Raw genomic sequence first — 23853 nt, forward strand, 5'->3', positions numbered from 1 at the left:
CGCAGGGGGCCCCCAAAGTGAAGACCGCATGCCTTTCCATGGCGGCATCTCCGCCATGGAAGGCATCACCCTCAGCCTATCATAATATGGCTGGCGGTGTCTGCTTGACACCGCCACCATATTAATCATTTTCCGCCCCGGCCGCAATGTGACCGGGGCGGAAAATTGCGGGCGGTGTTTTGCTCCGCCGTGGTCCCCCCCCGGCATTCTATTATGGCGGAGGGGGAATACAGGAAAGGATGGCGGGTGGATTGTCCCAGCCAGGCTGGCGGTGGCTACCGCCAGCCTGGCGGGGGCAATCCGCCCGCCATCCTAATGGACCCCTTAATGTTAAAAAAGCTTTATTGTACTAAATTGAAAGGACAAAAGATTTTCGTAAAACAAAGCAACTGGCTGTTGCATTTTCACCACCTCACAAGTGCAATTCTATCTCTAAATCTGGCTTTTCAAGATGGATTGTTAATGCATTCAAACTTGCTATGCAAAAGCTAAAAGAACTTTATACCCCCTGGAGCGCATGCCACTCGCAAAATAGGGTAATCTATGGCCTTTTTAGGTAACATTCCTATAGCTGACATATACAAGGCTACAACATGGTCTACACCACACACATTTACCAAACAATATTGTGTGGATGTATTAGCACCTCAACAAGCCAATGTTGGGCAGCACTGCTAGAGACACTTTTTCACAAAAATTGCAACATCTACTGGTTCGCCACTGCTTTGGGGGAATACTGTTCTACAGTCTAAACAAAGCATGTGTATCTACACACACATGCCTTGAACAGATTGTTACTTACCCAGTAAGCATCTGTGATTGGCATGTAGAGCTGTAGATTCACATGCTCCCTCCGACCTCCCTGGTCACATGTAGTTGTTGCAGTTCTCAAATTTACATTATATACGCATGAACATCTCTTTACAACGCTCACTTACTCCATTCTCACCCTCTTGCGGGAATTCATTCTAACAATGTAGTCGATGCCCATGCGCACTATCACCCAAAGGAGGAGTCACCTTACCTCGTGACCAGAAAGACTTCTTAGAAGAAAAACAACTTGCAAACATCCAGACCCAACACTAGATGGCAAGAGTAGGGAACGATTGTGAATCTACAACTCTACATGCCAAGGACAGATGCTTACTGGGAAGGTAATATATCCTTACAGGTAGGTAAACTTTGCATTTGTATGTGGTACACAGATGTTCGAGGCATATGAGCTGTAGATCATATGCTATGCATAGATTGCCACCAAGTGTTGGGTCCGGATGTATGCACTTTGTTTTTCTTTGAAGAAGTCTTTCCAGTCACGAGGTAGGTGACTCCTCCTTTCGGTGATGAGCATCAACTCCATTGTTAGATTGATTTTTTTTCCGCCAACGAGTTTGGATGTTAGTAGATGCGCTCCGGTTTGACACTGTTTCTTCTGTTTCCCTCAGTGCGCAAGACATTCTACTTGAACTGTATTGTTTCCGATCGCTTATTCCATCCTTCGCATGTCATGTTTACTGACAAAAAACCCTCTTTCGATCGGAGAGCTCGTGGTAGGCCATCTGGCATACCCGCATCTGTTCTACTCGCAGTCAATGGAACAAACTCCATTGAAATTCTGCCCTCAGTGCCACGCGAAATACCCGCCCCGACTCACACGAAGTGTGAACTTGTGCTTGTATCCTGAGCACAGTGAAAAGGACTGCGACACGTGCAAAGCTTTCCACTCCAAGAAGACGCTTCACGACCATCAGGGTCGATATTGCTTCATGCAGAGCCAGCACACAATCTCCATTCCGGACCTACTCGGGAGTGAACTTGGAGGAAGAAGCCAGTGATGCTATTGGGGCCGAGGAAGAACAGGAACCAGTCTTTGTTTCTGAGTGCGGCTCCGACCAAGATGAAGACATCCCACAGGGACAGCGTACTGCTAGTACAGATCCTCCCTCGCCCCGAAATCCACCTCCTCCGAAAAAAAAGGCTCTGGACCAACCCAGGCCCTCGGACTCAGATCGGCACAAAGACCACGCTTCCGACACACCGCCTTATGGCCCGGCACCGAAGCCTACGAAAAAGTCTTCTGGCTCCGAAAAACCACATGCCAAATCAGACACTGAGCCGACACCTTCGGGATCGAAATCTAATTCCGGCTCTGACCATCAATACTTGGCACCGAAACACACTCCGGATTTGAAAACACCAGCCCCTAAACCGTCTGCACAGAAACCTTCGGCGCCGAAATAACTGCAGGCCCTGAAATCGGAAAAAAAGACACATTTCGAAGATCCGGTCAATAAACCGGTCCCGAAAAAAAAAGTGCTGTATATTCATCCAAAAACTGGGCAGATCTCCACCACAGTGACTCTAAAGAGAAGGACTGATGCTGAAAAGGAATATCACATTCCTTTGAAGAAGAGGACTGTCTGAACTAACCCTTCTTCTCTTATCCCATCTCCTCCTTCTCCACAGTCTATACCTGTGCATACTTCACCTCAGCACTCACCACATACACCAGACAACCAGGATGATGGGGATGATAACGGGGATGGGAATGACGATTGTCAGCCAATACCTGCAGACCTATGGGACGACTAGTAACATTAACCCTCCCACAGGCAATGATCCTGACTTTTAACCTACCAAACCCTCTCCTCCAGACGACAGTGTAGGTTACATTGAATTGCTGGGTAGGGCTGCCAATTACCATGGGGTGCAGCTCTACAAAGATTCCCTTGAAGATTTCCTTTTTGAGACCCTTAACTCTACTCAAAAGTCATCATACACTTTACCAATGCTTAAGGGTATGGTCAGACATGTGGATGATATCTTTAGTGATCCTGTCAGGGCACGTGTCATTACCCCTAAGTTAGACAAAAAATATAAGTCTGCACCATCTGATCCAGCGTACATTAGGGAACAATTACCGTTGGACTCCTTAGCAGTGTTGAATGCACGCAAAAGGGGTAACTCCCAAACCACAGGAGATGCTTCACCCCCAGATAAAGAATCTAAGCTCCTTGATGCTTTGGGGAAAAGAGTTGCATCTCCGGCAGCAAACTCCTGGCGCATATCTAACACACAAGCGTTGTTAGCTAGATACGACTATGCGCATTGGAAAAAGATGGAAAAATTGAGCCAATATCTACCCCAAGAACATAAAGCTGAACACCTTATAAGGGAGGGACAACTCATCTTCAACAATCAAATCATGTGCTTCCTCGATGCTGCAGATACAGCTACCAGAGAAGTAAATACCAGTGCCCTTTTAAGAAGGCACGCCTGGCTATGTATCTCTGGATCGAAACCTGAGGTTCAAACCTCCATCTTAACCACACTTTTTGTTAAGGAACACCTTTTTGGACCAATGGTAGACTCTTCACTGGAAAAGATGAAGAAAGACACTGAAGTGGCCAAATCCATGGGGACGCTTCAGTCACCACAAGGCTGTGGTTCCCTTCGACACTCTTTCTTTCGAGCGGAGTCCAACAATTCTTCCACAGAAAATACCTCCACCTACCAGGGTAATAACCAACCCTCTGGCTCTAAAAACTGCTTCAGAGGTGGTTACAGAGGAAATAACGGTAAGGGAAGAGGTAGAGGTTCAAACACACACACCTCCCCCTGCAATACAAACTGCCCCCCCCCCCCACGACCACCGACCACCATTCAGGGGAAGACCATCAAATGTATTACCAGCTTGGCAGTCAATAACAGACAAGTGGGTTCTACCAATGATCTGTTCTGCTTACTGCCTGGAGATCATCAATACTCATCCAAACATTCCCCCAAAGTAACACAAACTCTCATCGGATCATCTACACCTCCTCAAACAAGAGGTACAGTCTCTCCCTTTAAAAGGAGCTATAGAACCCGTACCACTACAACACCAAGGGTGGGGCGTGTACTCCTTTTACTTCCTAATACCAAAAAAGGATGGGTCTCTCTTAGATCTCAGAGAACTCAATTTTTACATAGTCAGACCATTTTCACATGGTAACACTTCAACAGGTAGTACCTCTTTTGCAAAAAAGGCGACTTTCTGTCCACCCTAGACTTAAAGGATGCCTACTTTCACATCCCAATCCACCCTGCTCATCGCAAATTTCTCAGGTTTGTGCTAGCGGGCCAATATTACCAGTTCAAAGTACTCCCATTCAGAGTCACCACTGCCCCAGAGTCTTGACAAAATGTCTGGCAGCAGTAGCTGCTCATCTCAGGAGACAAAGCATCCATGTCTTCCCATACTTAGACGACTGGCTCATCAAAGCCAGCACGTACCAACAGTGCCTCAAATAAACTTCCAGAACCATCAAGTTACTACATCGACTAGGGTTCACAGTCAATGTGCCAAAGTCACATCTTCAGCCAGCCAATATTCAGAACTACAGATGAGCCACTTTAGATACTCAGAAGGTTCTGGCGTTTCCCAACGCAGCCAGAATTTGCAACATTCAGGCTTTGGTTCTTCAGTTTCAACCCAATCAATCGATTCCAGCTCGGACTTGCATGCAACTGCTGGGGCGGATGGCACCTTGCATTATGATTGTCCCGCATGCTAGGCTCCACATGCGTCCATTCCAGGAATGTGTAGCCAGTCAGTGGAACCAGTCCCATGGTCTATTTACCGATCTAATGCTGCTAAGCGGCCATACTTATCGCTCTTTGCAGTGGTCGAACACACAATCTGGCAAAAGGGCCGCCTTTCATAGACCCGGTTCCACAGACAGTACTGACAGCGGACGCATCTCTAACTGGCTGGGGTGCTCATCTACAGCAACACACAGTACAATGACTGTGGAGTCACCAACAAAAGTTGCTCCACATTAACCATTTAGAGCTCATGGCCATATTACTGGCCCTCAAATCTTTTCAAACCCAGCTGGGGGGGGGGGGAAACTGTTCTGCTTCGTACCGACAACATGACAGCTATGTATTACATACAAAAATGGGGGGGGGGAGAGGGGGGACAAACTCCTTCCAACTGTCCCACCTAGCCCAGGACATCTGGAAGTGGGCCATTCATCACAAGATCTATCTAATCGCAGAATATCTCCCAGGAGTAGACAATCAGATGGCAGATCTGCTCCGTCGTCAGACACAACAAATCCACAAATGGAAACTACACCCTTAAGTTCTCCTCCCATTCTTTCAAATGTGGGGCTTCACACACATAGACCTGTTCCCTACGCACCTAAATGCAAAATGCCCAAACTTCGCTTCCAGGTATCCACGCCCATTGTCCAAAGGCAATGCACAATGGATGAACTGGTTAGGGATATTTGCTTACGCTTTTCTGCCTCTCCCACTCATTCCATTAGTGGTTCGGAAACTCAAACAAGCATCCCCTACACTATTTGTAGTTGCTACCAAATGAGCACGTCAACCATGGTTCACACCCTATTAGAACTCTCGGTAGTCCCTCATCAAAAGCTACATCTTACACCCAATCTTCTCACACAGAGCCATGGAGACATAAGACACCCAGACCCCAGTCAACTCAATCTGGCGATCTGGCACCTGAAGTCTTAGAGTTTGGCTATCTTAATCTACCACTAGACTCTATGAATATCATCAAAGAAGCTAGACTTCGTACCACAAGAGCCTGCTATGCAGCAAAGTGGAAGCGGTTTGTGATTTATGTAATAACAAATACATCAACCTGCTTGATGCTTCTGTACAAAACATTATATGCTATTTGTTACATCTACAATGTTCCAATTTATCATACACATCCATATGTGTACATCTAGCTGCAATGGCTGCATACCTACAAAATATACAACATCTATCTCTTTTTAGAGTACCTGTCATTAAAGCGTTTATGGAAGTACTCAAAAGAGTTATTCCCCTGCGACGTCCACCTGCTTCAGCATGGAATCTCAACATTATCCTCACCAGACTAATGGGCCACCCTTTGAGACATTGCACAAATGTGAACTGCAATTTCTCACATGAAAAACTGCTTTCCTGGTGGCTATAACATCACTCAGAGTAAGTGAGCTTCAGGCATTAACTATAGAAGAACCTTTTTTACAAATGCACCAAAATTAAGTAGTTCTTCGGACTAATCCTAAATTTCTCCTGAAAGTCATTTCTGCTTTTCAAATCAATCAATCAATCTGTTGAGTTACCAGTGTTCTTCCTTCCACCAGATTCAGTACCGGAACGTGCTCTACACACATTAGATGTAAAAAGAGCATTGCTGTATTACATAGAAAGGAGAAAACCTTTCCATAACACAAATCAACTTTTTGTCGCTTTTGCTCCACCACACAAAGGCATTCTCATATCAAAATCAGGAATTGCAAGGTGGATAGTTAAGTGCATTTAAATCTGCTATGCAAAAGCAAAACTAACATTAACAGTTCCCCTACAGCACACTCCATGCAAACTGGGGGCTTCTATAGCATTCTTAGGAAATATACCCATAGATGACATACGCAAAGCTGTGACATGGTCTACACCTCACACATTCACAAAACATTATTGTGTAGATGTGTCAGCAACACAACAAGCTAGAGTGGGCCAGGCAGTTTTATGCACACTATTTCAGACCACTGCAACAGATACAGGTTAGCCACCACTTTGGGAGATAACTGCTATATAGTCTATGTATAGCATATGATCTACCGCTCAGATGCCTCGAACGGAAAATGCTACTTACCCAGTATGCATCTGTTCTTGGCATATAGAGCTGTAGAGTCATATGGGCCCACCTACCTCCCCGAGGACCTATACCTACTGCTGTAATATCTTACTTAGATACATGCATTCATGGACATCTACTTTTACTACTCCTAACATCTCAATTATCACCCTCTGCGGGAAAACAATCTAACATTGGAGTCGATGCCCATGCGCACTTTCACCGAAAGGAGTCGTCACCTACCTCATGACTGGAAAGACTTCTTCGAAGAAAAACAAAGTGCAAACAGCCGAACCCAACACTAGATGGCGACCTATGCATAGCATATGACTCCACAACTCTATATGCCAAGAACAGATGCATACTGGGTAAGTATGTAAGAAAGTGGCTCTATATATACTGGACCAAAGTAAGGTACAGTGTGTATAGAGTCCACAATCTCCAGAGGTATAACAGAGGTTAAAGTCAGATCTGACCTTACTCTCTAAAGTGGTAGCTTGGTCGAGCAGTAAGGCAGTATCAGAGGACAGTGTAAAGCATTTGTTGTACACAGTCAGCAAAACGTTTCACACACTCAAGAACTGAACTCCAGGCCAATTGTTTTTATATCAAAAGATATAGTTGTTTTATTTTTAGAACCAACAAAAATAAAAACATACTTTTCTCAATATGAGTGACTTCAGGTAGTTACTTTGCAGAAAGGCAATACACTTTGAAAGCACAATAGTTACAGTGAGTGGTTGCAAATAGGCAACACAATTTTAAACACAATTTAACATTGAGCTCAATGGGTTTTTCTACATAAATGCAGTAGATTACTTTCAGGATTACTTTTCTAACCACAGGACTGGATCCTGGATTCAGTCCTGAGACCTAATCTGTAAACAGTTAAGTAAAGGCGTTTTGGTTATAGTTGTGATTTTTAAAGAATATCAATTTATTTTCAAAGTTGACACTTAGAAACTTTTGAGTGAAAAACTGCAATGTTATCCTATGGAAGGAAATTCAAGTCACAGGTAAAGTAGGTTCTCGTTACTTTTGTAATCCAGTACTGGACACCTAGGTTCAGCACTGGGGCCTCTACCTAAGACAGGTAAGTAATTACGTTTTAGTAGTTTGTACGATTTTTAAGGAGTATTTGTAGTTTGCAAAAATAGATAGAAGAAATTTCACAGAAAAACAGTCAATGGTTTTTCTGTGTAAGGAAATTTAGGTTACTAGTAAACACGGTTATGATTACTTTTGCGGTTCAGTACTGGGCTAAAAGGTACAGTACTGCCTTCTCTCCTGATCACAGGTGAGTAATTCGGAATTCGTTATTCGGCTGATTTTAGATGAATATTTTAAAGTTTCAAAACTTCACAGAAGATTTTTCGAGTCAAACCAGTCAATGTTATTCTATGGAAGGAAAGTGAGTTATCGGTTTTCAGGTGAGTACTCGACTGGTGAAGTTAAGGTTCTGGGCATAGACTCAGGGGTTCCCCCATGGTCAGGTAGGTACAGGTGGTACACCCTCAGCGGCACAGGGGCAGCCGGATGCAGAGGTAGTTAGGCCGAATGTTATCCAATGAGAGGCCTTGGGTTAGCGACTGCTGGCTAGCAGGCCACGCGGCTGTGGGAGCTGGGCTCCTGGTCACTTGCTCAGGGCAAATGGGGAAGTAGTACAGGACAAAGGTTGCACTGCCAGAGGCACTCAGGAGGCTGGGTGCAGGGTGCTTTTGAGCCGTCGGGTGCTCACTGTTATTCAATGGAGATCTTCGAAAGGGAACAAAGGCTGCAGGCTTAGGGACGGGGGATCTTCTGGAGCGACCAACACTACGAGGGGTAAGGTGGGATCTTGGAGTATAGGGCACAAAGGGCCGGGTGCAGGGGTGTCTTTTGAGGTCGGGAAATCTTACCCCCTGCTGGTCGTGGTCGGAGGAGTCCTTTGTCCTGAGACTGCAGGCGTCGTCGGGTCGTCAAGGAGGGTCCTTGGTCACTGGATTCCAGGTCAGAATCGCCGGGGGGATGTCCTCAGGGTCTTGATTCACTCCAGCACAGGCCAGGCTTGGCGGGTGCAGAGTGTGCAGCGTTTGCGGTTCCGGGCTGATGCCAGGGCTTGTTACTTGCTTTGAGCAGTACCACTGCTCGTGGGAGACCCAGGTAGTCAGAGTCACAAGGCAGTCAGGTCCTCCGGGGTTTTTGAGGTTACTGACTGCTGGAGACGCCGGGTTTAGCAGGAGCAGGTTCGAGGGTCGATAGGCCGGTAGGGCTGGGGCCAAATCAGTTGGTGTCTTCCTCTTTTTAGCAGCTGCACGGCAGGAATTCTTGTTCCTTGTTCTTCTTTCTTGTTTCAGAATCTGGATCTAAGGAAGGAAGGTTCAGGGTGTGTGAGAAAGTGGCTCTATATATATTGGACCAGAATAAGGTACAGTAGACAGAAGAAATTTTATAGAAAAGCAGACAATGGATTCCTATGGAGAAAATACAGGTTACTAGTAAACCCGTTGAGGATTACTTTTGCGGATCAGTACTGGGCTACAAGGTACAGTACTGGCTTCTCTCCTGATCACAGGTGAGTACTTCGGGATTCGGTTGATTTTATATGAATATTTTAACCCCTCCACTACGCCGAACGTTCCGCGCTGGTGCGGGACGTTCTATTGCGCAGGGGGGCCCGGAACATTCAGCGGACGTGCGCAGCACTACCGATGTAGTGCACGCGATGTCTGCTGAATGTGCGCCGCATGGAAGGGGTTAAGTTGTCAAAAGTAGGCACTTAGAAGATTTTTTGAGTCAAACCAGTCCATGTTATCCAATGACAGGTAAGTGAGTTACCGGTTTCCAGGTGAGTACTCGGCTGGTGAAGTTAAGGTTCTGGGCACAGACTCAGGGGTCCCCCAGGGTCAGGTAGGTACAGTTGGTTCACCCTCAGCGGCACAGGGGCGTCCGGGTGCAGAGGTAGTTAGGCCCAATGTTATCCAATGAGGGGCAGGGGGCCTCCAGTTGGTGGCTGCTGACTGCAGGCGTCGTCGGGTCGTCAAGGAGGGTCCTTGGTCACTGGATTCCAGGTCAGAATCGCCGGGGGGATGTCCTCAGGGTCTTGATTCACTCCAGCACAGGCCAGGCTTGGCGGGTGCAGAGTGTGCAGCGTTTGCGGTTCCGGGCTGATGCCAGGGCTTGTTACTTGCTTTGAGCAGTACCACTGCTCGTGGGAGACCCAGGTAGTCAGAGTCACAAGGCAGTCAGGTCCTCCGGGGTTTTTGAGGTTACTGACTGCTGGAGACGCCGGGTTTAGCAGGAGCAGGTTCGAGGGTCGATAGGCCGGTAGGGCTGGGGCCAAATCAGTTGGTGTCTTCCTCTTTTTAGCAGCTGCACGGCAGGAATTCTTGTTCCTTGTTCTTCTTTCTTGTTTCAGAATCTGGATCTAAGGAAGGAAGGTTCAGGGTGTGTGAGAAAGTGGCTCTATATATATTGGACCAGAATAAGGTACAGTATGTATAGAGTTCACAAACCCCAGAGGTATAACAGAGGTTAAAGCCAGGTGTGACCTTACTCTCTAAAGTGGTAGCTTGGTCGAGCAGTAAGGCAGTACTAGAGGACAGTGTAAAGCATTTGTTGTACACACTCAGTCAGCAAAAGGTTTCACACATCCAAAGACTGAACTCCAGGCCAGATGGTTTTATATCAAAGATATAGATGTTTTATTTTCTAGAACCCACAGGTATCAAAATATACTGTTCTCAATATGAGAGGTCTCAGATGAGTACTTTGCAGAAAGGCAATAGACTTTGTACACACAATAGGTACAGGGGTTTCAGAAGGCAACACAATTCTACACACAATTTAGCATTGAGCTCCATGGATTTTCCTATATAAACGCAGTGGATTACTTTGTGGATTACTTTGGTAGTTCCAGGAATGGATCCTAGATTCAGTCCTGGGGTCTAAGCTGAAAACAATTTAGTAAAAACGTTTTAGTTATTGCAGTGATTTTTCAGAAATATGAAGTTATTTTAAATGTTCACACTTAGAAACTTTTCAACAGAAATCTGGCAATGTTATCTAATGGGAGAAAATTCAGGTTGCAGGTAAAGTACGATCTCGTTACTTTTGTAATCCAATACTGGGCGCCTAGGTCCAGCACTGGGGTCTCAACTTAAAACAGGTAAGTAATTATGTTTCAGTATTTCATATGATTTTGGAAGAATATTTCTAGTTTTCAAAAGTAGACAGAAGAAATTTTATAGAAAAGCAGACAATGGATTCCTATGGAGAAAATACAGGTTACTAGTAAACCCGTTGAGGATTACTTTTGCGGATCAGTACTGGGCTACAAGGTACAGTACTGGCTTCTCTCCTGATCACAGGTGAGTACTTCGGGATTCGGTTGATTTTATATGAATATTTTAACCCCTCCGCTACGCCGAACGTTCCGCGCTGGTGCGGGACGTTCTATTGCGCAGGGGGGCCCGGAACATTCAGCGGACGTGCGCAGCACTACCGATGTAGTGCACGCGATGTCTGCTGAATGTGCGCCGCATGGAAGGGGTTAAGTTGTCAAAAGTAGGCACTTAGAAGATTTTTCGAGTCAAACCAGTCCATGTTATCCAATGGCAGGTAAGTGAGTTACCGGTTTCCAGGTGAGTACTCGGCTGGTGAAGTTAAGGTTCTGGGCACAGACTCAGGGGTCCCCCAGGGTCAGGTAGGTACAGTTGGTTCACCCTCAGCGGCACAGGGGCGTCCGGGTGCAGAGGTAGTTAGGCCCAATGTTATCCAATGAGGGGCAGGGGGCCTCCAGTTGGTGGCTGCTGGCTAGCAGGCCAGGCGGCTGTGGGAGCTGGGCTCCTGGTCACTTGCTCAGGGCAAGGGGGGAAGTAGGATAGGGCAAACGTGGCACGGCCAGCGGCACTCGGGCGGCTGGGTGCAGGGTGCTTTTGAGCCGTCGGGCGCTCAATGTTATTCAATGGGATGGGTAACAAACAAACAAAGGCTGCAGGCTCGGGGACGGAGACTCTTCAGGGGCGACCACCACTTCGAGAGGTAAGTTGGGATCTTGGAGCACAGGTGGATACCTCAAAGGAAGGCACAGGGGGCTGTAGGGCGCCGGGTGCAGGGGTGTCTTTAGGTGTCGGGAAGCTTACCCTCCGCTGGTCCCGGTTGAAGGGGTCCCTGGTTCTGAGTCTGCAGGCGGCGTCTGGTTCATCGAGGAGGGTCTTTGGGCACTGGACTTCGGGTCCCAGTCGCCGGGGGGACGTCCTCGTGGTCTTGGATCACTTGGGCACCGGCCGGGCTCGGCGGGTGCAGAGTGGGCAGGTCCGGAGCTTCCTGGCTGGCAACCGGGGGGTTGTTGCAGCCGAGACTCTGCTGATGGGAGTCCCAATCTTCAAGAGGGTCAAGGCAGGCAGGTCCTCTGAGTGTCCCAAGGTTGCTATCCGCTGGAGTCGCCGGGGGTTTAGGCAGGAGCAGGTTCCAGGATCAACACGCCGGTAGGGCTGGGGCCAAGTCAGTTGTTGTTGTCCTGTTGTTAGCAGCTGCCTGGCGGGTCTTCTTCTTCTTGATCTTCTTTCTTCTTTTCTTATCGGGATCTGAGGAAGGAAGGTTCAGGGTGCCCCTAAATAGTAAATTTAGGGGCATTACAGGTAGGGCAAGGGCAGGGACCAATAGGTCCCTGTCCTGGGGTGGGTATACCCCCTAGCCTGCTCCTCTCCTGTGGGAGGGGGGTAGGAGCCTAGCTGTGATTGGGCAGGGCCCCCATCATCAGGGATCGTACTTCACCTCGCCTCTCCCACCTGAGGGGTGGGGTTGGCACAGGCTGGCACACCCCCCTTCCTGACGTAGGGTTTCCTGCCAGTCTTCCCGCCAGAGTGGGGGTTAGAACCGGTGGGGGCCAGTTGCTGAGTAATGGTCTGGAGAAGCTCACAGAGGCGGCATGCCTTTGAAGCTTCCCCCTGCCCATCCTGGGGGAGGAGACCTAGCACTTCGCCCAGGATGTGCATTGTTGCAGGCCCAGGAGAGCGGGGGGCTCTCCACCCAGGGGTCCAGCAACATGTCTGCTGTGTGGCAGCCTCTGCAGCCACTCAGCCTAGACGTGAGTTGTAGGTTAGGTTTTCAGGGGGCATCTCTAAGATGCCCTCTGGGGCATTTTACATTAAATCCCACACTGGCATCAGTGCGGGTTTAACGTGCTGAAAAGTTTGGTACCAAACGTGTATGTCTTCAGTGTAGCCCTTATGGTGCTGTGGAGTTCGTAATGAGAACCTCCCAGCACCATATTCTCTTAATGGCATCACTGCACTTACAGTGCCCAGGAATGGCCCTGGGTACTGTAGGGGCTCAGGGCTCATGCACCTGCGCCCACACCTCTGGCATAGGGCACCCAGCTAGAGGGGGGACTGAGGTATGCCAGGCGAGTGAGTTCTGTGGGCATGGACCCAGGGATGTGTGCCGTGTCGACTCTTTGTTTAGTTCTGCACCAGGACACTCAGCCTGCCAAGGCAGTGTGTATGTGTCAGGGTACAGGGCACCTAAGGGTGGCACAATAAGTGCTGCAGCCCTTAGGGGTCTTCTCTGGTCAGAATGCCCTGGATACCTAGGTACCATTTACTAGGGCCAGAGATGCCAATTGGGTTTAGGCTCTAGTACAGTTTTTAGAGAAGGAACACAGGCCAAGGGTACCTGATTGGCATGGACCCAGGGAACACCAAGGAAAAGTGCATCAGGTATCAGGCAAAAAGTGGGGGGGGGGGGTACTGCAACAGAAACTCACTTTCTTATAAAGTAGCATTTTCCTTTTCACACTTTTCTCATGCACACACTTCCCCTATAAATAGAAAGCAATCCTTAATGACATGCAGTATTTTATCGGTTATTATAATCAGGTCTGTTGTCTCCTCATGCATAGTCTCTTCTTTCTCACAGCCAAGAATGGATCAGTATTTTAACCAGATGGATAAGATCATCAAAGAAAAGAGAACATCTTCCCCAATTTGCTTCATGTTGCAAGATATACTTAATCTGAGATTGGTAAGGATTTCTGTACCTTTTTATTAACAAAACTCGATGGAGGATGCACGTTGGCACACAAAATGCCATTTTAGTATCCAGCCCTGACTTGCATGCCTTCAGACCTGACCAATGATATATTCATCTTTTAAATGCAGCAAAACTACCTAATGTGAGCTGTGCCGTGCCAGCTGCTTCTAACACCTGTCCACCTGGAAAAGGAAGCCGGCTCTAAAGCAAAATGCGAGGGATTTGGACAACCACCACTCAATTGTAGCAGAGGGATACCTGTGGCTGACTGGTGGTGGGTGTGGTGCATTGCTTCTTGAGCTGGAAAACCAGTACTTTTAGTTTTGGAATTGGGGTGTGGTAGCAGAAATGTTTGTATTCCCCAGTAGTGTTCAGTGTGCAAGCAATTATTGGGGAAAAATGAGTGTCAGTTTTATGTTTCTTTTGTTTTTCAGTGCAACTGGGTGACCCAAAGAAGTGAACAAGGTCCCAAGACCATTGACCAAATACACATTGACGCTCAGATGGAAGAGCAATGGGAGGCCATCAAAATGCATAATCTGATGTCTATCAAGCCTGATAAAAGGCGGGAGCCTCCTTGGCGTCAAGGATCTGGTTAGTATACCTGTAGATTGCATTTCAGAATGGTGCCCAAAGAATTCTTTTATGCACTGATAGGAAAGCTGTCCATCACAGTAAAACTTAGAGGAAGCAATTTCCCAGGACAAAGTCTGGAGACTGCTTAAGTGACCTCTATTAAATTAACTATAAATGGATGTATGTCGAGTCATGTGTGGCGTAGATACACATGCTGTGCATATTCTTGTCATCCAGTGTTGAATCTGGATGTGTCCAAGTTTTTCTTCAAAGAAGTCGTTCAAGTTATTGAGGTAAGGTGACAAATAATGCATGTGGGCATCGACTCAATTGTTGGATTGTTGTCTTTCTGCTGTCCGGTTTGGATGTTATTACTGCGCTCTGGTTCAAGATAGTTTTTGGGATCCTTTCTGTACGTAATCCACTCTTACGCTTTGTATTGTTTCGAATGAATTTTCTTCTTTGCGTATCAAAGTTCGGAAGACTCATGTGTCGGATCGACTCGCTTCGATTGCAGCCTTCGGGCCTCGCCTTTACCCTCACTTGTCTCAATCGATGATACTCTGCTAACCAGGCCCCAGCACCTGTTCTTTACCTAAACCTGTACTATTGCGTCCACAGTTGGCACACCTGTCCCACATTCAAGTCCCTTGTAAAAGGTATCAGTGGTACCAAGGGCCTTGTGACCATAGAAGGTCCCTTAGGACCGCATCATGTATTGTGCCACCCTGAGGAACCCCACACCAAACACACACTGCAATTGCAGGCTATGTTGTGTTGTAGCTAAACCAAAAGAATCAACATGGCACACATTCCTTGGTGCCATGGCTACACACCTCTGCCTGTGGCATAGGTAAGTCACCCCTCTGGCAGGCCTGAGAGCCTGAATGCATGGTGCAGTAAACCACAGGTGAGGGTATAGCTGCATGAGCAATATGCCCCTACAGTCAGTCCATTCTTGCACACCGTAAGTGCAGTGAAGCTATTTTGAGTTTGGAGGCTGGTAGTTTGTCAACCCGAACTCTATAGCTTCATGATGGCTTTACTGAAGACTGGGAAGTTTGGTATCAAATTCTCAGCTCAATAAACACACACTGAAGCACGTGTTCGATTTGTTATAAAATGCACTCGGAGGGCATCTTAGTGATGCCACCTGAAAAACAGCCAGCTTCTAGTGTATTTGCTGACTTGACTCTGCCAGCCAGCTGCCTCCAGACAGGTTTCTGATCTCTTGCGGTGAGAGCCTTTGTGCTCTCGGAGGTCAGAAGCAAAGCCTGCGCTGGGTGGAGGTGCTTCACACCTCCGCCTTGCAGGAACAGCAGCTCTTGGTGGCGAGTCTCAAAGGCTCTTACCTTGTTATGTTGATTTGGGCAGCTCCAAATATTGGAGATGCCCGACCCCTGTGCCAGCCCCACTTTTTGGCACCAGGACGGGTGGGAAAATAAGTGACTAGAGTAGGGGTGTCCACATTGGCTTGGTACACCACTAGGGGGTTCAGGAGCTGAGTTGAATCCCTGTCTTTGGAATTCTCCATCTTGGAGAACTAAGACTAATTTGAAATGGGGATTGCACCTCTCCTCAAAGGGAGAGGGCACCTAAAGGGTGTAATCACCCTCTGACACAGTAGCCATTGACAACTGCCCTCCGACCTCAGTAATGCCCTTAAGTTTAGTATTTAAGGGCTCCCCTGAGCCATGTTCCTCAGATTCAACGACTAGCAAAGGACAATCGAAGAGCCGGCCCCCTTTGTGTTGCTATTTGAACCTAGGGCCCTTGCCACAAAACCCCAGGCCTTCCCCTGCAACTGGTGCTCTGCAGAGTACCCCCTGTCTCTATAGGCCTTCCTTGAGCACAGACACCTCCTTTGACCCCGGCACCCTGGCCGCCCCTGTGCCGCTAAGGGTGTATGTAAGAAGCTGTTTTTTTTTGCAGCAACCCCTGTAAGAAAGTGCCCTCTTTTTGCATGATTGCCCTAATTTTTTGCTAAACTGCTGATTTACTTTGAGTGTGACCTGGGTTCCTGCCAAACGGGTACCCAGGTCCTATGTTCTTTCCCTAAACGTGTATTAAGACAAAACCCAATTGGCACTCTTTGGCCACAGGTAATTCCCTTGTAAATGGTACCATGGGTACCCAGGGCACTGTGGCAAGGGAAGGCCCCTAAGGGCTGCTGCACTTATTGTGCCACCCTTCAAGGCCCTGTACCTTTACACACACACACACTGCCTTTGCAGACTGTGTGTTTTGGTGCAGAACAAAGTGAAGTCGGCATGGCACACAGCCCTGTGTGCCATGCCTACAACCCCCTGCCCTGGCATACGCCAGCCACCCCTCTAGCTGGGTGCACTATACCAGTGGTGAGGCTACAGGTGCATGAGCACTGTACCCCTACAGTGTCTAAGCCAATTTTAGACATTGTAAGCGCAGTATTGCCATGAAGAGTATATGGTGCTGTGAGTCTGTCATAATGAACCCCCCAGCACCCTAATAGCCTTATCGAAACACTATTGTCCTGGCTGAGTGGCGGCTCGCCAGCTGACACTACCAGACATGTTTCTGGACCCCTGGGTCGGGAGCCTCCTGCTCTCGGGGGTCTGCAACAGTGCACATCTGTGAAGAAGTGCTAAGCCTCCTCTCGCAGGATGGGCAGGGTCCACGAAGGGAAAGCGTCAAAGGCCTGCTGCCTTGGTGACCTACCCCAGGCCTTTGCTGCTTCCGGCAACTGGCTCCCACCGGTTCGGATCCCCCACTTTGGGCGGGAGAATCGGCGGGAAAACCAAGTGAGGGAGAGGTGTGCCCACCTTTGCCAACCCCACCCCTCAGGTGGAGGGGGGTTGAGGTGAAGCACAACTCTCAGTCCCCCACCATCTTGCTGGGGGAGGTGAGGGAAGCCAACCAGGGTGAGGCATATGTCCCTTCACTCGAGGGTGGGATAATAAAGGGTGTACACACCCGAAGGAAGGGACCCATTGGTCCCAACCTTTACTTACCAGTAATGTCCCTAAATCAAGTATTTAGGGGCAACCCTGAACCTTGCCTTCTCAGACAAGAACCGAGAAGAAAAGAAGGAGCGAAGAAGCCATGCTGAAACGAAGAAGAGGAGGATACCCCAGCCATACCGGCCTGTCCCCACCTCGAACCTGCTCCAGCAAAATCCCAGTGTGTCCTGCAGCCAGCAGGCTCAAGAACCTGAAAGACCAACTCTGCCTTCCAAACCCAAGACTTTGTCTTCCGTGAGCACTGGATTTGCTCTCCAAGAGACTCTGGCCCCAGCCAAAACCCTGAGTCTGCATGTGATGCCTACGGTCCGAGTTCGAGTGGCCCAACACCAAGAGGTCTCCCTTGCGATGCTGACCTGAGACCTGGTGATCTCTGACCTGCCTCGACGCTCCAAACGACACCTGCAGTCTTTCTGTAAGACGACAGCAACCGGAGCTGGTAAGAAAACCAGGTGCCTAAAGACCCCCCCCTTCCCCTGCACCTGACGTCCCACAGCCTTGGGTGGCTGTAGGAAAGTGGTTCTATATATACTGGACCAAAGTAAGGTACAGTGTGTATAGAGTCCCCAGTTCCCAGAGGTTTGGCAGAGGCTAAAGTTAGATATAACCTTACTCTCTAAAGTGGTAGCTTGGTCGCGCAGTAAGGTAGTATCGGAGGACAGTGTAAAGCATTTGATGTACACACCTAGTCAGCAAATAGTCTCACACACTCAAGAACTGAACTCTAGGCCAATTGTTTTGTATCAAAAGATATAGTTGTTTTTTTTTTTTTTAGAAACAACAAGGTATCAAAATATACTTTCTCAGCATTAGTTACTTTAGTTAAATACTTTTCAAATAGGCAATAGACTTTCTGAATGCAATATTTTCAGTTTGTTTCAATAGGCAACATAATTTTAAGCACAATGCAACATTGAGCTCAATGGGAATTTTCAGTTATATGCAAGTAATTACTTTGTAGATTATTTTTCTAACCACAGGACTGGATCCTAGATTCAATCCCGGGACGTGAGCTGTAAACAGTTAAGTAAAAGCGTTTTGGTTACAGTAGTGATTTTTAAGGAATATTATTGTATTTTGACACTTAGAAACTTTTTCTGTTGAAATTACCGATGTTATTCTATAGAAGGAAATTCAATTTGCAGGTAAAGTATGTTCACGTTACTTTTGTAATCCAGTACTGGACTCCTAAATTCAGCACTGGGACCTCTATCTAAAACAGGTAAGTAATTACGTTTTCGTAGTTGGTATGATTTTTAAAGAATATTTATAATTTACAAAAATCGACACAAGAAATTTCACAGAAAAACAGTCAATGGTTTCCTATGGAAGAAAATTCAGGTTACTGGTAAGTACGGTGAAAATTACTTTTCAGGTCTGGTGCTGGGCTAAAAGGTGTAGCACTGAGGTCTCTCCTGATAACAGGTGAGTAAATCGGAATTCGTTGTTCGGCTGATTTTAGGTGAATATTTTAAATTTCCAAAACTCCACACTTCGAAGAATTTCCAAGTGAAACCAGTCAACGTTAGCCTATGGAAGAAAGCTGAGTTATCGGCTTTTAGGTAAGTATTCAACTGGCAGAGTTAAGGTTCTGGGCATAGACTCAGGGGTCTCCCAGGGTCAAGTAGGTACAGTTGGTACACCCTCAGCGGCACAGGGGCAGCTGGGTGCAGAGGTAGTTAGGCCCAATGTTATCCGAAGAGAGGCAGGGGGCCTTCGGTTGGTGGCTGCTGGCTAGCAGGCCACGCGGCTGTGGGAGCTGGGCTCCTGGTCACTTGCTCAGGGTAAATGGGGAAGTAGGATAGGACAAAGGTTGCACTGCCAGGGGCACTCGGGCGGCTGGGTGCAGGGTGCTTTTGAGCCGTCGGGCGCTCAATGTAATTCAATGGAGATCTTGAAAAGGGAATAAAGGCTGCAGGCTCGGGGACGGAGGATCTTCTGGAGTGACCAACACTTCGAGGGGTAAGTTGGGATCTCGGAGGATAGGTAGGCACCCCTGAGTTGGGCACAGGAGGCCGGGAGGTGCTGGGTGCAGAGGTGTCTTTGGACGTTGGGAAATCTTACCCTCTGCTGGTCACGGTTGGAGCGGTCCCTGGTTCTGAGCTTGCAGGCGTTGTCTGGTTCGTTGAGGAGGGTCCTTGGGTGCTGGATTCCGGTCAGAGTTGCCGGGGGGACGTCCTCAGGGTCTTTGTCCACTCGGGCACAGGCCGGGCTCGGCGGGTGCAGAGTGGGCTGGATTCGCGGTTCCTGGCTGGCACCAGGGGTATTGCTGTTTGAGCAGAGCCACTGATTGTGGGAGTCCCAGTCTCTAAGAGGGCCAAAGCAGGCAGGTCCTCCAGGGTTCTTGAGGTTGCTGTCCACAGAAGAAGCCGGGATTTAGCAGGACCAGGTTCAAGGATCAACAGGCCTGCAGGGCTGGGGCCAAGTCAGTTGGTGTCGTCCTCTTATTAGCAGCTGCACAACAGGTCTTCTTTCCTCTTGTTCTTTTTTCTTGTTTCAGTGGGAGGGGGTCAGGAGCCTATCTCTAATTGGGCAGGGCTCCCCATCCTCAAGATGGCCGGAGCCCGGAGTTGTGCTTCACCTCGCCTCTCCCACCTGAGGGGTGGAGTAGGCACAGGTTGGCACACCCCCTTTCCTCACGTAGGTTTTCCCGTCAAAATGGGTCAATGTTATCCAATGGCAGGTAAGTGAGTTACCGGTTTCCAGGTGAATACTTGGCTGGTGAAGTTAAGGTTCCGGGTATAGACTCAGGGGTCCCCCAGGGTCAGGTAAGTACAGTCGGTTCTGCCCCAGCAGCGCAGGGCCGGCTGGGTGCAGAGGTAGGTAGACCCAATGATATCCAAGGAGGGAAAGGGGGCCTTCGTTTGGTGGCGGCTGGCTAGCAGGCCACGCGGCTCTAGGAGCTGGGCTCCTGGTCACTTGCTCAGGGCAAGGGGGGAAGTAGGATAGGACAAAGGTGGCACAGCCAGCGGCACTCGGGCGGCTGGGTGCAGGGGGCTCTTGAGCCGTCGGGCGCTCAAGGTTATCCAATGGGGAAAGGTCAAAAAGGAACAAAGGCTGCAGGCTCGGGGACGGAGACTCTCCAGGGGCGACCAGCACTTCGAGAGGTAAGTTGGGATCTTGGAGCACAGGTAAGTACCCCAAAGGGAGGCACAGGGGGCTGTAGGCGCCGGGTGCAGGGTCGTCTTTGGGTGTCGGAAAAGCTTACCCGCGGCTGGTCGCGGTTGGGGTGGCCCCTGGTTCTGAGTCTGCAGGCGTCGGCTGGTTCGTCGAGGAGGGTCTTTGGGCACTGGACTTCGGGTCCCAGTCGCTGGGGGAACGTCCTCGTGGTCTTGGTTCGGTTGGGCCCAGCCCGGGCTCAGCGGGTGCAGAGTGGGCTGGTCCGGAGCTTCCTGGTTGGCACCAGGTGGGTTGTTGCAGCAGAGCCTCTGCTGATGGGAGTCCCAGTCTTTAAGAGGGTCAAGGCAGGCAGGTCCTCTGGGTGTCCCATGGTGGCTGTCCGCAGGAGTCGCCGGGATTAGGCAGGAGCAGGTTCCAGGATCGACAGGCCGGTTGGGCTGGGGCCAAGTCAGTTGTTGTCGTCCTGTTGTTAGCAGCTGCACGGCGGGTCTTCTTCTTCTTGGTCTTCTTTCTTCTTTTCATATCGGGATCTGAGGAAGGAAGGTTCAGGGAGCCCCTAAATACTGAATTTAGGGGTGTTACAGGTAGGACAAGGACAGGGACCAATGGGTCCCTGTCCTGGGGTGAGTACACCCCCCAGCCTGCTCCTCTCCTGTGGGAGGGGGGCAGGAGCCTACTTGGGATTGGGCAGGACTCCCTATCTACAAGATGGCCGGAGCCCGGGGTCGTGCTTCACCTCATCTCCCCACTTGAGGGGTGGGGTTGGCACAGGCTGGCACATCCCCCTTCCTGACGTAGTTGTTCCCGCCAGTCTTCCCGCCAGAGTGGGGGTTAGAACTGGTCGGGCCAGTTGCTGGTACGGCAAATGGTCTATAGAAGCTCACAGAGGCGGTATGCATTTGAAGCTTCCCCCTGCACATCCTGGGGGAGGAGACCTAGCACCTCGCCCAGGATGTGTATTGTTGCAGGCCCAGGAGAGCGGGGGCTCTCCACCCAGGGGTCAAGTAACGTGTCTGCTGTGTGGCAGCCTCTGCAGCCACTCAGCCCAGACGTGGATTGTAGGTTAGGGTTTTAGAGGGCATCTCTAAGGTGCCCTCTGGTGCATTTTACATTAAATCCTACACTGGCATCAGTGCGGGTTTAATGTGCTGAGACGTTTGATATCAAACTTGTCAGTGTTCAGTGTAGCCATTATGGTGCTGGGGAGTTCGTAATGACAATCTCCCAGCACCATATACTCTGACTGGCATCACTGCACTTACAGTGCCCAAGAATGGCCCTGGGTATTGTAGGGGCACAGGGCTTATGCACCTGGGCCCACACCACTGGCATAGGGCACCCAGCTAGAGGGGTGACTGATGTGGGCCAGGGCAGTGGGCGTGTTTGCGTGGCACACAGGGATGTGTGCCATGTCGACTCTTTGTTTAGTTCTGCACCAGGACACTCAGTCTGAAAAGGCAGTGTGTGGGTATCAGGGTGTAAGGCCCCTAAGGGTGGTACAGTAAGTGCTGCAGCCCTTAGGGGTCTTCTCCGGTCACAATGCCCTGGGTACCTAGGGTACACCATTTACCAGGGGCTGACATGTGGCCAGAGATGCCAATTGGGTTCCTGCTTCAATACAGCTTTAGGGAAGGAACACAGGCCCTGGGCACCTGATTGGCAGGAGCCCAGGGCACACTCAGTCAAAGCACATCAGCAATTCAGCAACAAGTGGCTGGCACTTTCTGACAGTGGCCCAACCCACTGTGTCCCAGCGTCCCCAGGCATCCAACCTTACCTCTTCAGCCGGTGGTCACCTCCAGAGATCTTCGTCCCGAGCCTGCAGTGTTTGTTGCAACTGGAGAATTCCCATTGAAATCAGCTGGGCACCTGACGCCAAACAGCACTCTGCACCCAGACGCCCCCGATCCGCTGCTGGTGTACCTTGGGTACTAACTCAGATCCTGCTCATGAGCAGCCACCAACCAGAGCCCCCCTTTCCCCCATTGGATTACATTGGGCCTCAGCATTCTGTACCTGGCCGCCCTAGTGCTGCTGAGGGTCTTCTGAGAGTACATCCTCTACCCTGGGGAAACCCTGGGTCTAACCCAGAATACCAACTCCCACAAACGTATACTTACCTGAAACCGTTAACTTCATTTCCGTCCATAAGATTGCATTGACTATTTTTCCTTGAAAATTGTTCTAAGTGTGGAGTTGGTTTGTATGAAACATTGAAAAACTGCAAATGTACTAAAAGTGAACTACTTACCTTTTGTCTAGGGAATGACTTTGTGTGACATCTAGGTAGATCACACTGAGTAGAAAAAGCAGCTTTAAAAGTAATCTGAAAATACATTATGACATTTTAACTTACCTGTATTTCAATCAATTGCATTTGAACTTACATTAAATTGTAAAACACTGCATAAGATTTTGTAAAGCATTTATTTCACGTACCTGCACCAGGCTTGGCTTGGTTCTAGAAATAAAATAATTAAATAAGATTTTTTTGTACAAATGGTCTGAGTTTAGTCTTTGATTGTGTGACATCATTTCTTGCCTGTGTAAAACAAATGCTTAACACTATCCTCTGATAAAGGCCTACTGCTCGCCCACACTACCGCAAATAGAGAGTAAGGTGCTACCTACTTTTACATCTGCCTCCCTTTGGGGTTCCACTGGACTCTGGGCACACTAGACCTCATTTTGGTATGGTAAATACAGATCCAAACAACAAACAGACCTGATCAACTAGGGCTGAATCCTCTTTTGTATATAGGATTGGGAATGAGTCTTCAACTGATTATGCCCACCCCCAATTTTTTTTTTAGATCTCGCTGGTGATGCCCCCCTTTCACACAGACCACACACACTGGCTCCCTCGCACACAGACCATGACACACACTGCTGCACGCCTCACACAGCTGCACGCCTCACACAGCTGCACGCCACACACTGCTGCACGCTTCACACTGCTGCACGCCACACACTGCTGCACGCCTCACACTGCTGCACGCCTCACACTGCTGCACGCATCACACTGCTACACGCTGCACGCTGCTGCATTACTCACACTGCTGCACACTGCTGCACGCCTCACACTGCTGCACGCCTCACACTGCTGCACGCCACACACTGCTGCACGCCACACACTGCTGCACACCTCACACTGCTGCACACCTCACACTGCTGCATGCTGCACACTGCTGCATTACTCACACTGCTGCATGCTGCACACTACCGCACACCTCACACTGCTCCACGCCTCACACTGCTGCACGCCGCACACTGCTGCACGCCGCACACTGCTGCACACCGCACACTGCTGCACGCCGCACACTGCTGCATGCCGCACACTGCTGCACGCCACACACTGCTGCACGCCACACACTGCTGCACGCCTCACACTGCTGCACAGCTCACAACACCACCATATCATTCTAGGACAACACCATACACTCTAGGACACCACCACATCACTCTAGGACACCACCACATCACTCTAGGACACCACCACATCAC

At 49.1% G+C, this 23853-nt stretch overlaps 1 protein-coding gene across 1 annotated transcript in view; it reads left to right on the forward strand.

Moving 5' to 3' along the window:
• LOC144791478 (eukaryotic translation initiation factor 4 gamma 1-like) overlaps nucleotides 1-23853 on the forward strand; it is a 324564-nt gene that overhangs the window by 107958 nt on the left and 192753 nt on the right. Inside the window, exons 6-7 of the mRNA XM_078666169.1 lie at nucleotides 13541-13645; nucleotides 14089-14248. Coding sequence (XP_078522295.1) covers nucleotides 13541-13645; nucleotides 14089-14248 — 265 coding nt within the window. The remainder of the gene's footprint in view (nucleotides 1-13540; nucleotides 13646-14088; nucleotides 14249-23853) is intronic.

This window comes from Lissotriton helveticus, chromosome 11, assembly GCF_964261635.1.
Source record: "Lissotriton helveticus chromosome 11, aLisHel1.1, whole genome shotgun sequence".
Classification (NCBI taxonomy): domain Eukaryota; kingdom Metazoa; phylum Chordata; class Amphibia; order Caudata; family Salamandridae; genus Lissotriton; species Lissotriton helveticus.